The 14,021-nt window shown below is 35.7% G+C and overlaps 1 protein-coding gene across 9 annotated transcripts in view; it reads left to right on the plus strand.

Moving 5' to 3' along the window:
• ARL13B (ADP ribosylation factor like GTPase 13B) overlaps window positions 1-11,909 on the plus strand; it is a 33,009-nt gene extending 21,100 nt beyond the window's left edge. For 3 of the 9 annotated variants that reach the window (XM_059871700.1, XM_059871654.1, XM_059871701.1), the window contains exons 5-11: window positions 983-1,088; window positions 3,367-3,569; window positions 4,556-4,649; window positions 5,785-6,001; window positions 6,356-6,472; window positions 6,920-6,988; window positions 9,780-11,909. In XM_059871700.1, the coding sequence (XP_059727683.1) occupies window positions 983-1,088; window positions 3,367-3,569; window positions 4,556-4,649; window positions 5,785-6,001; window positions 6,356-6,472; window positions 6,920-6,988; window positions 9,780-9,856 (883 nt within the window). In that variant the 3' untranslated portion in view covers window positions 9,857-11,909. Of the gene's footprint in view, window positions 1-982; window positions 1,089-3,366; window positions 3,570-4,555; window positions 4,650-5,784; window positions 6,002-6,355; window positions 6,473-6,919; window positions 6,989-7,687; window positions 7,732-9,779 lie in introns of all 9 variants that reach the window. The other 6 variants (XM_059871667.1, XM_059871674.1, XM_059871659.1 and 3 more) reach the window with 6 other exon arrangements.
• The last annotated feature ends 2,112 nt before the right edge of the window (window positions 11,910-14,021 follow it).

A 14,021-nucleotide genomic window follows, 5' to 3' on the forward strand; every position in this document is an offset into this window, starting at 1 on the left:
AAATTCAAAGTTCAGGCTTTGGCCTAAGTTCCCTAAAAGCCATTTGAGTTAATGATAATGACTTGAGATTTCAGGAGGAAGGCTATGATGTCTGGTTCCAAGATCTTCTGCCCCCGAGCTCATGGATGCCAAATATTTGTCTTCTTATCCAGAAAATTGAATCGAAGATCTCATGTCATTGAAATGTTGCTAAATTTCAGAGGAACATTATTTTAGTGGAATTCCTTTATTAGAGAGAAGCAAGTACAAATTTCATATTTTCTAGTGCTGTGCAACACTTTGCTTGGATTATTAATGTTGTAGAAAGTGCTAAATAAGGTTGGATTGTAATTTTATACTCCTAAATGAATGTCTGTCTTCTAGAGTCCTGTTTCCTACCATATATAAGTGACAAGACAATGATCTTCATCTTACACAATACTTACTTTGTGAGTTATGTGGGAGTCTTTTGCTTTCCTCTATTTAATAAAATATGTTTTTCAGAGCCATTCATGCAAGTTCTTCTCTCTGCTCTTTAAGTTTTAGTCAGGAAGAGCAAGTTCAAAACATTGTTAAGCATCAGAGAGAAATGCTGGGTAGCAGGCAGAGCTGAGATGATCCTGAAGCATTTTTAAACAAGGAAACGCTCATGGTTTGGGAAGTTGCAAAATTGTGAACTTTCCTCCAGAGGCTCCAAGACGTAAAGCAGGATGGTCTTTTATGTCCATTTTCTTAACTGTAAATATGATTGCTTTCTCTAGAAATAATATTAATTTATTACTAAGCATCTTGGTGATTATCTGACATTAGTATCTGATGAAAATGGTGCATAGACTAACATGCTCATTGAGTAGAAGAAATAATTAAAGCTGAAACAAGGAATTTCATCTTTCCTTTCTCAGTCTTCCCCTTCTTCCTAGTTTTGTCACCAACTCAACTTTTGGAGATGTAAGAGCCTTTCTTGTAGCAGGATGCTTAGTGTTTCTTTTCATCTTCCCTCCAGGCTGGCAAATAAGCAGGACAGAGAGGGAGCTCTGTCAGAAGCAGATGTGATCGAATCCTTATCTCTGGAAAGGCTGGTTAATGAGCACAAGTGTCTCTGTCAGATTGTAAGTAGATTTTAAGATGCTGTATTTTCTCCTATCTGTGTAAAGCTTCCATTAAGGTAGGAAATTAGGCTACATGATATAAAACTGAAATTTAGATGTAGTATTCATGGTCCTGTTAAGAAAAAACCTAGCAGGAAGTCTTTGTGGGGGAAGCCAAAACCAGAAATCTTTATGAAAGCTGCTTAATATTGGTCAGTATTTCAGATAATATATCTGAATTAGTAGTCCCTGAAGTTTTTCTTTGGGCCTTTGTTTTAATCTGCCAGTGTCTTAAAGCTTTACTTCCACAATCTTTTTCTGATGGCAATAAAAACATTTTGAAAGATAATGAGGGTTATGGTGTTATTAACCAAGATAAGAAGGCAGTTTTGCAAAACCATTTAAGCTTTGGATTTTAAAATAAAAAAAATAATTTTAATTCATTAGGGAAATTTGCAAAATTTATAGAGCACTACATGCTGCTATTATTTTCTCTAATAGCTGAGTTAGAACAGGGCATAGCTCTATTTATTATGTCATGATTATCTGAGTGTTTTTCTTCAGTTAGTGCTCTTTGCACTGTGCACATATAGCAATCATAAAAATTAAAACTGCAAGTTCATCCTTGTTTTTTTCCAAGGAATTTCTGTGCCAAAATATTTTCTTGAAAAATATTCAGTAAAAAACAACCTGAATGATACTAGTATATTCCAATACATCTGAATTGTTTAATTTCTGACATGCTGTTCTTGTTCTTTATTTATATTTTGTGTGTAATTAGGAAAGACACCAGATCACACACTCTTAAGACTATTTCATGCTCTAATGGACACCTTCTTTACCAGGCTCTTCAAAGATACATGTGGTCCCAAATTCCTTCAGTAGGAGGACTCCTGGGGCCAGTTAAACAGAGGCATTGTGAAACAAGACACAAAGTTAGGCAATGACCAGAAAACCTTTTGTTGCTTCTTATTCTTATAGTTAGTTTTCCTTGAAATCTTTAAATTTCCCCACAAAGGATTAAAGCAAAAGGAAGGAGTAATTTGTATTGCTGTTGGACAGAGTCAGTGAGAATGACCTTCCTCTTTTTCTTATTTAATATGTCTGCATATTCCATAGTTCTGCATTTTTATATTTTGTAACCAAACTGCAACAACAATAATCTTGGTGCAAACTGAGAAGAACATTGTCCCAGTGCTGGCCAGTGTTTGATCTCAGTTTTCTCAGAGAAACAAGTTGTATACATCTTCTATACATCTCCTTCCTGAGTCGGTTCTGCTGGAGAGTATTGCAGGGTTCCATAGTAAAAAGGACTCATATTTGAACCTTAATTTAAACATAACTGGTCAGAATTTTTTTTTTCTGTTGTAAATTGTACATTTCATATCTGATTGTGGTGCCATTTAAATCCTTGTCAGATGGAGAGAGCACTGAGAGTTTTTCAGATGTTGACATTGAAGAATCTCTTTTAATCTTCATAAACACAAATCCTGAATACCATCAGTGTGAAATATCATCTCTACATGTCATGCATGCTCTACAGAGCTGGCTCTATTCAGTTGTTATTCAGAGAATATTCAGGACACAGTGCTCCAAAACATTTTTTAAAACAGTTCCTGGGAGATCTTGAGAGAACATCTTTTCCATGTTCCCATCTTGAATCAAGCCCTGCCTCGTTTGTCCCAATTAAAGCCTATTTTACTTATCCTCCTGACATGAAAAATTAAGAAGAAATTATTATTTTCCTATTTGCAGTTTCACCTTATATTTTTGAAGGCTATTATCCTATCTCCCTGAAGTGCTTTAATCTCAAGAGAGGCACTCTTGGTCCTTCAATGTTTTCTTACCAGATGTGTTTTCAGAACTATTTCAGAACTATTTTCTCAATGAGGTTTGCATTTCTCTTTCAACAGATTTGCCTAGATCATGTTTCTCTCACTTGCTGCTGAGAGTATAATGACGAAAAGTATTACTCCAATTGAATTGCAGTGCCTGTTCTGATGTAAAAAATTGATTTGACATCTTTTCTGTCAAATTCACAGGAGATTTTATTTACCCCCGAGGTGCTTATGAACATGTTGATTTTTTTTTTCATGAACTGAAGCACAGCTGATTCTCTTTCATCTCAGATTTTTTCCATTTTGATTGATAAATCTAGCATGGACTATCTATAACCCATAATTCTCAGTGTTTTACAAGCTTCACAGTCAGCAGTAATTGTTCAGTTAATTTCTTGCTTCCACTCAAGGAATGTGTTATGAAACTGCAAATTTTTCCCTCCTTTTCCATGTATTTACAGGAGCCTTGCTCAGCGATCATGGGCTGTGGGAAAAAGATTGACAAATCAATCAAAAAGGGATTATTTTGGCTTCTCCATATCATAGCAAAAGATTTTGATGCCTTAAGTGAGCGGATCCAGAGAGACACTACAGAGCAAAAGGCACTCGAGGAGCAGAAGAAACTGGAACGAGCTGAGCGAGTCAGGAGGATACGGGAGCAGAGGTATTCTCCTGTGATCCCTACTCCAGCCCTTCCTCCCTTCTCTGAGATACTTGAGTCATTCCTGTGCCTAGATCTTATGGGAACCAGGCTATCCAAGATTTAAAGCTCACAAGCCAAAAGTCTTTCTTGAAGTTTTTGCCTCTTCATCCCCTTTATTTGATTTGCTGCATGCTGGAAATGTACTGTGAATGAGAATTGCAAGGTAGTTGTGGGATAACTTCACAGAAGGCTGACCTAAAAAATAATTCCTGTGATTTAATCTGAAGTTACCTTCTAAAATGAAGTATTTAAGTTAGCCTCTTTAACCCATATGTGAATATCAAAGACTAGATACGAAAATTTAGTCAATACTATGCTTAATAAACTGCAGGATATCCAACAGGTGAGGCATGAAGGAACTAAAGAGGATGCAGTGAGGGAAAGCAGGGTAACTGATTTATTACTCTCCTTCACATCCCTTTCTGGTCTTTAGCCAGCCTGCTGTGGTGCTTGTGAAGAGCTGATGTGAATCATTTTACTGGGACATTCTTAAAAAACTTGCTGAGCACCCCTGTCCTCTCTCTACCTTATACAGACAGAGAATTTTGAGTCTCAGTTACTATGACAAGTAGCTGGGAATTATCTTAGACTATATTCTGGATATTTTGGCTTAAATAAACAAGTAAATTACTAAAGTACATTTTAAACAGCTGCAACTTGACATGGTCTTCATATATATTCCACAAATTTCTAAAAAATTGGTTTGCTTCTAATCTGCCACATGTCTCTGCACACACAAAACCTCCTGACCACGTTGGATTATGTTGGGTTATGCCACACTGAGAGGTGTGGTGAGGAGGGCTGACATGGTTCTCTATAAAATTTATGGCTTTTTCATAATTTTTTATTCATTCTCCCTCTTCTCCCTTCCCTTGCCTCCAAAAAACACCCCCAAAACCAAACACCAAAACCACTGAAACAACACAAACCCAACAACAATGCCAAAGGGAGAAAGAAGAAGGAAATGCACCTGAGGAGGAAGACCCTGAGCCTGGGAAATGTGGAAACCCCTTCCAGCCTATATCTGCTGTAATCTCTGAGGTAGGAGAATATGTGGAAATCTAGATCTGTTAAGATATACACTAGCAAATGTCTGAGAGGGAATGAGAAAAATGGTCATTTGAAAGAGTTGTTCTAAATCTGTCTGCGCAGCACTTTTTAAATTCTTACTTTAATCTTGGCAGCCTTGTTTTCTGTGCATTGAATCAATGTTTTCGTGATAAGAAAACCCATATTATTGATTAGGGAACAAAAGTTTTGTAGACACAGTAAAATAAATGTAAACACATGACTGAAAACATTTCCTAATTAAACTCCTGGGATTCAGAAGTGGAAAATATTCAAGGTCTATTAGTTTCTTCTAAGTTGTTTTAGTGATGTGGTGAGTCATATCAAATCTTCCTGACTTCTTCAGTTATTCAGATTTGTGAGCATAGCCTCTTTTCAGTTGAAAATAGACTCTTGAGAATTTTTTTATTAACTTTGAAATATGAAAATCGCATTCATATTAAAGTTTCCGAAAGCTACATTTCTGAGTTCAGATTTTTTTAATTCAGTTGCCCGGAGATAACACAATCTAAAGAAACACGTAAACTTTTCCAGCAAGTAATTCAAACATTTGCTTTTTTCCAAGACAAAAGCACCCATATCCACAGAACATGTCAGGGCAGCTACATGCACAATAATCCATTTAGCAATAACATCAAAAACAAGAAAATAAAGGTGCAGCTGTGAATATTGCAGAGATGGTGATTTAGTGATACAGAATTGTGAAGCAGCCAGTCATTGAGGCTGTATGCCACAATAGGTATTTATCCAAACTGGGATAACATTTTCCGGAGACTTAGGTTCTGTGGATCTATATTTTTTTAAACTAACACATTAAAAAAGTAACTGAGGAGAAACAAATCAACCTTCTACTTTCTTTTTTTTAGTAGGACCAAAAATAAAGCAAGAAAGCAGGCAATAAATCTAAAGATCCTTTTGTTTTATAATTCCCCCTCCCTTCCTCTAAATAGGATACTGGAAATTTAATTTATTCGTCTATTTGAAAATCAATTCTATGCTAAATGTAGGATATTTGGGGAATATTTTCATTTTTTAATAATCTTTCTGTCTTACAAGTCACTTTGTAGCATTAGAAGTCATTTTAAAAAAATCTTGTCCTTTTTGTTAGAATGAAAAACAGCTGGAAAAGGAAAAGAAAAGACAAAAGTTGGAGACTGAAAAGGCTACAATTGTCTTGAAATCCCAAGCAGAGCAGGACCACTTATCAAGTAGCAGTAGCCAAAACACAAATGACAGCAGGCTGGAAAGGTGCAATTCTACAACTGCCCAGCTTTTGCAGCACGCAGAAGAGAGTGACCAACAAGCCTCAGAATGCCTTGACTCAGGTAAAACTGCTGCCTTTTAAATCATTTCATATGATTTTTCACATGCTTCTTCCTTCTGTCCATGTTAGTTGTCATGATAGCACATACCAGTGTCATCTATTGGGAACACAAAAATGCAGGAATAGGTTCTATGAGATGAATTTCTTCATGGAGACATAGAGTTTGCATGTACTTTATGCCCACAGTTTATTTTCTATAGCAAAATGTGTGATTTACATTTCCCATAATTTTATGTCTAAGTTTGGATTGAAAGCTGTGATGTAGCTCCCCAACAATTGTATTAGAATCTTATGTAGGATATTACCTGAATATAACTGTAGGATGTGTAATGGGTATTTTTTCTGTTGGATGTAGATAACAATAAGAAAAAAAGTAAAAAACCAAAATTAAAAAGGGGCCACAGAGTAGAACCTGTTAATGCAGAGGACTCTATTCCCAAGAATCCTACACCACCAGCAGCCCTTCCACCAGGTAAGTGTAAAAACAGTAATTGATGTCTCAATTTGTAGTTGGTAATCCTTTAAAAGTCTCACCTGTGAATGATGAAACTGGACTGCTTTTCAAACAGCGAGGAGCTACTAAACCTTCCTCTCTAGAAAATCTTTAATGCAGTTTCCCACTTGATGATATGAACTTCCAGCAGTATTGATTTGGCCTATTCCATGGGGAGAACATAATTTTCACAAAAAAAGAGCCAGAAATTGATTACTCACTGAAATGGTTAAAAATAGCAATATTTTTAAGGTAAAGCAGTTTATTTTTAAAGTGTTTCATCATTCTTCACCATGGATGCAATGTAATGCAGAGCTTGGGCATTTCCAAATGCTTTGATTTCTCCCAAGGAGATGTGGGGTCTGTACAGCTCAGAATAATCCAGTGCAGCCATGGAATGCTCTGACAGTTTTTGTTTTCCTGTAGTTGGATGGGGAACTCCAAAACTTAATAGACTTGGAAAACTTGAGCCTCTCGGTGAAACACATCATCCTGGTAATTGAAAGTATTTGAAGTTTTGTACCTTTTTAAAACCATTCTCCATTGTCCATTCACTTCTACATTTATTTCATTCTTTGTCTGTTTTTCATTTCTAAATTCCAATTTTCATTGACCAAAAGCTTTCCCTTTTGCTTAATAGAAAGCATCTTTTTGATTTTTTTCAAGTCTGATTTTTTTATTAGGAAAAACAATGAGTTCTCTCCAATTTCCTCATAAAGTGGCATGGGATATCAGAAGTTGTTAATGATCTGAAGTTATTTGCACCTAAAAATTATAAAGTGACACATTGCAAAGTGTAATGGGACCAAATACAAACTGCATTTAAAATGAAAATTTTTAACTGGAAATATCAAGGTGCAGTAAGCAGTCTTGATTTCTTGCTTTAATAATTACTGTTTTCTATTTTTGGAAGATTGTGGAAGACTTTTTCATATGTTGATAGTACATTTCTGAGTTTGAGATGATAGCTTCTTCATTTTTCTTTCATTTTTATTTTTCAAACTTTGAAAAGTGAATTTGGAGACATCTGGAACACAAGAACAAGGAGCTTTTCTGCCAGAGAACTAAAAGATGCCTGAGGGGGAAATAAGATTTCTAAACCCAAAACATTTCTCACAGGAAGGAAATTCATGTGCTTAAAATGTGATTTGTAATGTTGATCCTAAACCCATCTTACTCTTTTTTTTTTTAAAGGCAAATAGAGAGAAGGTGACAAGAAATGAAAGCCATATGAAGAGGTAGGGAGGGGAAGAAAAGGAACTCAATTTTTATCTGTGCCTAATGGAGCTGTTGCATTCTGTAGGAAGAGCATGGGTGGGGCAAAGAGGAAAAAACCTGCCTAAGCTAGGTGTTGATTTGTAAAATAAGTACAATTATTAAATAATTTTGGAAGCTGAAAATGGCAATTATGTTGGTAGGAAAATTATCTCTTGACCAGAGGTGTAAGAGCAAACTTGAAGTACTCAGAATTTATAGCTGAATTCAAGGCATTGCCTACTCTTTGGGAGAATTATTCTTATTTCCAGGAATTTTGAACCACTCACAAGAGTCACACTTGCAATACTAGCAAGAAAACTGCTATTAGGAAAGCACTATTTATAAATGAGCGAAGTTCTTCACATTCATAGCTCAGCACTGTCAAACCTTTAGCTAGGTCCTGATCTCCAAAAACATCATTTATTTCTTTTGCTTAAAGCAGCTGTGGGGTTTTAACTCTGTCAATTTGAGATCCGTAGAATCAGAGAATTATTGAGTTTGGAAAGGACCCTTAAGATCCTTGAGTTCCACTGTTAACCCAGCACTGCCAAGTCCATCCTGCACTGATTTAATTTCCCACCTGGCCTTGCCCATTTGTCCCCTCAGCAGAGAAATAAATCATGTTAATAAATCAGAGAAATAAAAATGTTAATATTTTTTCCATTCCCCCACCTTTGCCCAAAATTCAAAGGTGGGTTTAAAAGCTTTTTCAGACATTCAAACTTTGTAATTACACACTTCTGTTCACTGAAGACTGCAATTTTTTCCAGTCATGCTAATAATTTTGGCACAATATGAGGTGATGAGTGCCTGTTTTATGTCATTTAGGAGGATACATTTGCAAGAATGTTAAACCTCTTTCATTATAGGAGGCAAAATTCTTTGCCAGTCCTATAGTGCTCTACCAGACCTCAAAAAATGGATGAATAAAACCATCCAGTGGACTGATTTTCATTGACCTTTGAATCATTTGTTGCAGTTTTCTTGCTGCTGTAATTACTGCTATTGAAATCAAAATATTTATGACAATAACATAAAAGTGTTCTCATTTTGCTGACTAAATGTAAGGATAATTAAAACCTCAATCCTACAGGCAGGTCCATATATTTTTAAAGTAGTGTAGTCCAGTTTGTTTGCTTTTGTTAATCTTAGCTCAGGAATGCAATTCTAACAGAAGTAATTGCATCTGTAGGACACGTGGGATATATTCTTCTTGGAAAATGATGATTTAATAAAACTAAATTTTGTGTTGGCAGGCCATCAAGGCTTTCTTGGGCGAGAGGTGGTCTGTATAAACAGAATTGAGATTTGAATGCTTCAAAAAGCTGCTTTTATTTTTTTCTTGATTGCTACCTCTTTCCTCTTACCATCTTCCATATTTTTTTTGTTTGTGAAGTGCTTTGCATGTTCCAGTCTGCATGGTTTTTTTACTTTACATCCATTACAAATGTTTGAGAACACTTGTTACTCTCTTCTGATGTACTTATTTAACTTTGTCTTGTACAATTTTACCACTTTAAATTCCTTTATTGACTAAAGGAAATGCTGCAATTTTATCTAAAAATTCTGAAATACTTCTTTTAGAAAGTTATTTTAGCTTGGAAGATAAATGCCATAAATGGTAGCAAAATTTTGGATTCTGCTCAATATTACTGTCATTTAAAACTATGTTGTAGTCCAGTCTTGAATACAGCAACATACAAAGTTCAGTGTTTCATTTTTTGAGTGTTACTGTACACTCTGAATTTCTCCTTTCCCATTGTTAGGGATGTTTACAGATCCCCTTTGGGCTTGATCGTGCAAATGCTGATGCATGTATAACAAAATGTAATTAAACCCTCGTTTGGCCAGTCCATCTCTAGACATTAATTAGCACTAGGTTTGAAAGTTTGCTTGGAGGAATTAGCTCTAAACTCATAGAATACCTGGCTTTCATTAAGGAAGTAAGAATTTAGTAAACATTCTTTTAGCCAGCAAGGTGGTAAGTGATAGATTGATGTGTTTTTCTGCTCTGGAATTTCTTCCACAGATTTCTATGGAAAGCCTTTGCCCCCACTGACTCTACGCCAAAGACCCAACAGTGATACCCATGATGTCATTGCTTAACTGGAGCACAAAGAGAATTTTAAAAAACCCACAAATTAAAAATCCTATCTTTTTTTTTTTTTTTTTTTTAGCCTTGAAGGAAAATTTTTTATGTGACATTTTATCAGCATGTGACAATTAAACATGGAGTTCATCCTGTTGTGCTTAATGGTCAGACTTTATAATTTACTTTTCACATCACCAGCTCTTCTTCAGGATTTCTTTGGTTTACTTGTGAAAAGACATGGCTGTAAACCTGAAGAAAAACACCTTCAAGATCCCATAATACTGGATTGTACATTCCCACTGAGACCTTTCTCCCGGTGCTGTGCAGGTGTTGGTATTTTTTCAGGGAATAAATTATTCTAAAGCATTTTGTAAGATTCCTGTATGATAGGGTGAATATAGAAAGGTTAAACAAATATTGAATATATTTTTCTACCTTTTTATAAAACGAGTTAAAAGTTTGAGTGGAGCTGTGTACCTGCTACCAATGAAATGATACCTAGGGAGCATTATAAAGCTGATAGTCAAGTGTATAAAAATAAAGTGTGCTTGACTCTTCCATTTCTCTTACAGTACCAATACCTTTTCTTAGGTATTATATTACATATTTAATATTTCTGGCAATCTGAAGCAGAGGGTACAATAAAAAAAAATTAAAATAAATACATTTTATACAAAATATTGCTGTTTGAACTATCTGGAAGTTTTCTTACCTGTTGTTTTCTTTGTTTTGTTAACTGAGTTTGACATAGGTAATAAATTCTATGGAAAAAAATAGAGTGAATACTGTATTGTCTACTACAACAAACAAGAAAATTCACATAGTGGGAAGTTTGCACTAATTAAATCATCAATTTCGATAGGAAACTGAATCAACCAGTATGCAGAGGACCTCCCTCAGTTTTTAATCTCAATAATACTAAAATATCATCTTGCAAACTGAAGAAACCCTGGGTTTTTAAGGATTTCTTTAACACTTCCATGTAATGTGTTGAATATCACATACAAGTGATACCTAAACAAGAAGGATTTCAATTTGTTATATTCCTGTTTAAATGTTTTTACTATTAACAGTGGAGACAACCAGTACTGTATTTGTAAAGGTTCATTGTTCTGCCACTTAATGACAGACAGGATGAAGCCCCCATTCAGGGGGTTTTTTGGAGAAGCAGCATTTGATAATTTTATATTATGGTCTGTCATCAATAATGTGGTTTTACCAAAGGAGTTGAGATGTTGAAACAATGTGGTGTGTTACATGTTCAGCACTTTGATATTGGAAATCCTTGCCATGCACCCCTTGCAGCAAGGAGTTGCACAAACTTCTGCCATATTAAAATGAAATAATTTAAGATTTTTAAAGAATATGGTGGAATCACTCTTAAGGATACTAAGTTTGGAATAGGTGGAGAGGTTTATTCCTTTGTGTTTGCTAGTTTAGAGAAAGGAGGAAACAATTTCTATGTGACTACCAGCATGAGAATACTTCTGTTGTATTCTAATACTAGAACATGATTCAGTTGAATTATTCTCAGGATTTGGTCATTTTCCCTTCAGACAACACAATACTAAGTGCAGGAGAGGTTGCACAAAAATGTAGATGTGCAATCTCCACTTTACTAACACTAGCTCTGTTACCACTTAAGTTTTTGGCTTAAAGGCTCTACTTTTGCAGACTTACTTTTTTACAGCTTCAATTTCTAGGAATGTATTATACTTTTGTTTTCCCTCTTTCCTAAAATAAATCATGGAAGTCTTTATTTAAAATAAAGCTAAATACTGCTGTGGTAACAAAATTTGAGAAAGTGAAATGTTAATGCTTATATATGAACTGTGTGTTCTGTGTGTTGTGTGTGTGGACACATGTATCATTTTTGATTTTTGCTTTTAAAATAAATTTTACCAGTATGTGACCAATGTACTCAAAAATGTTTTATAAGTTTTTGTTTTGTTACTATGCTTTGTAATTATTTACTATGCTGGGGTTTTTTTCCAGTAATTTATACTGCTATGACTTTTTATTTGCTTAAGATGACATTTATGTATAGAATAAAACTAATGCAAAGCATTGACATGTTTCCTGTATTTACAATTTTGTGGAAGTAAGTCTAGGCTATAAATATTTAAGGGCTGTAAGTCTCACATTTCTAAAATGTATGAAATAGAGTCCTTATAGACAGAATCTTTACATATTTTTGCAGGAGAAATGTGATCAAATTTAGAATATACTGATAGATTGGCAATAAGTTGGGTGTATATGTCTACCTATAAAGAGCTTTATTAATGCACTTAAAATTTGAGAGATAAAAGTGCAGCTGTAAATTGAGAGCATGGATTAGATTTTGCCAGATGTTTTGTCATCCATAGCATCACTTTTGAAATGTATCAGTGCATGCACTAAGAGTATTTGTACTTAAATACAGGAGTGGTAAGAACACAAAAATTCACTATTTAAGCAGAACATTTTGTATTATCTGTGTATAATGTCTTGGATACAATTTGCACAAAATATGTTAAAGGTAAGTTTAAAGTGTCTTCTAAGAAGGAATAGTAATGTTCATCTACTGAACTAATGTGAGAGACTGAGTGCTTCAAGTTGTTCTGTTGTTTCCCTTTTAGTTACATCCTAGAGTCCACAGAAAGACCTTACTCATAGATTTAAAGGTTTTAAAAACAAAAGTATTAAAAAATAGACATATTTGGTATCCATTAGGTCTCTGGTGTGAGATTGGAAAAGACTGATGGACCATAACAAGGTAAACAACATTGATTCTTTTTTTCTCCTTTAAATAAGATTCAGTAAGTATTTTTTTCAGTAATACATTCCAGTATTTTAGTGGGAAGTTTAGTACTGTAACTTCAGGATGCTTGCCCAATAACTTTGCCATCATGTTAGCTTCTTGGCTCCTGGGATTCATTTCAATTTGAAATACTTTACTATTTTGAATAGAACATACCCACCAGTATTTAATTTGTAAATGGAATAACTAATGGAGCCTGTTGTAAATGTAATTTGAGGTAGGTTTATCTGCAGTAGCACGTAAGAGAGATGCAAGGTGCATTATTGCTGTTTGCAGTTTGGCAGTGATGGTGGTGGTGCTGATGAACTGGAGTCCTTTCTTTGGTGGAAGTCTAGTGTCAGACACATGGCACTATCTGTCATATAGTGGAATATAGCCATAGATTTAGGAGAAGGTGACTCATTCAGCAGACTTTTTTGTTGTACTGCTACAGTAAAATTTAGTTCTTGTGTACATTTTCTAGTATGGTACTGGTCTTGGCAGAATTACAACCACAGAGAACTACTCTTTATACCAGTTTTGTTCTGTGTCTGTCGGTAAAACTCACTTATCAAAAAGCCTTTCAGGTTTCCTTCTGAGGTCTCTGTTTTGCCTCCAGGCCCTTTGTCACAACCCTGATAGAAGCATTTTAAATCAGCTTTCAAGCTAATCTGCATGAGGTGAGCAAAAACGCTTAGTCTTCATTAGCTGGTGCCTGAAACTCAAATATTTATCCATACAACAGCACTCCTGCCTTTACCTTTGCACCCCTTTCCAGTCTGGATTTCAGAGGCTGGGTTCAGCCTGCAGAAGCTTTAATTAAAACCACTCTTAAAACAAGTCTGCTGCTTCCACAGGGCTTGATCTTAGCAAGAGAGCTGGCAAATGGGCACAAAAGGGCTTGTGGGGATTCGTTTTGTTTTGCTAGGACACAGTGATGGCAGGATGCCCTTCCCTGGAGGAGCAGTTTGCAGGTCTCGAGTTCTGTCCAGACGAAGGGATCAGATGAGAGCAGACTCCAATTTTAGTGCTGCTAAACCAGGGACAGCTGAACTGGGGTGCAGTGTCCTCCTGATTCCTGTCCCCAGAGAATATTTGATCTGAAAGTTGTGACAGAAATTTCTGTGAATAATTAATTCTCAAGCCTCCAGCTGTTTTTCAAGGCAGTAGCAGCGGTTAAACTGGAGCTGGTCTCCGGTGTAGTTCAGATGAGCTGAGTAGCACTTCTAAAGCCCGGGCCAGATGGGAAGAAAGGTCTAGTGAGGCACAAGCAGAGACCTGATTTTGGGGGGGGTGTGGATGCTGTCAGACCCTCCAGCAGGCACTGGGATGAGGATTAATTTTGTAAATTGATTAAGCAAGAGCCCAGGTGCTGTCTAATCCTGGTTTGGCTAATGATG

Source organism: Haemorhous mexicanus, chromosome 2 (genome assembly GCF_027477595.1).
Source record: "Haemorhous mexicanus isolate bHaeMex1 chromosome 2, bHaeMex1.pri, whole genome shotgun sequence".
NCBI lineage: Eukaryota > Metazoa > Chordata > Aves > Passeriformes > Fringillidae > Haemorhous > Haemorhous mexicanus.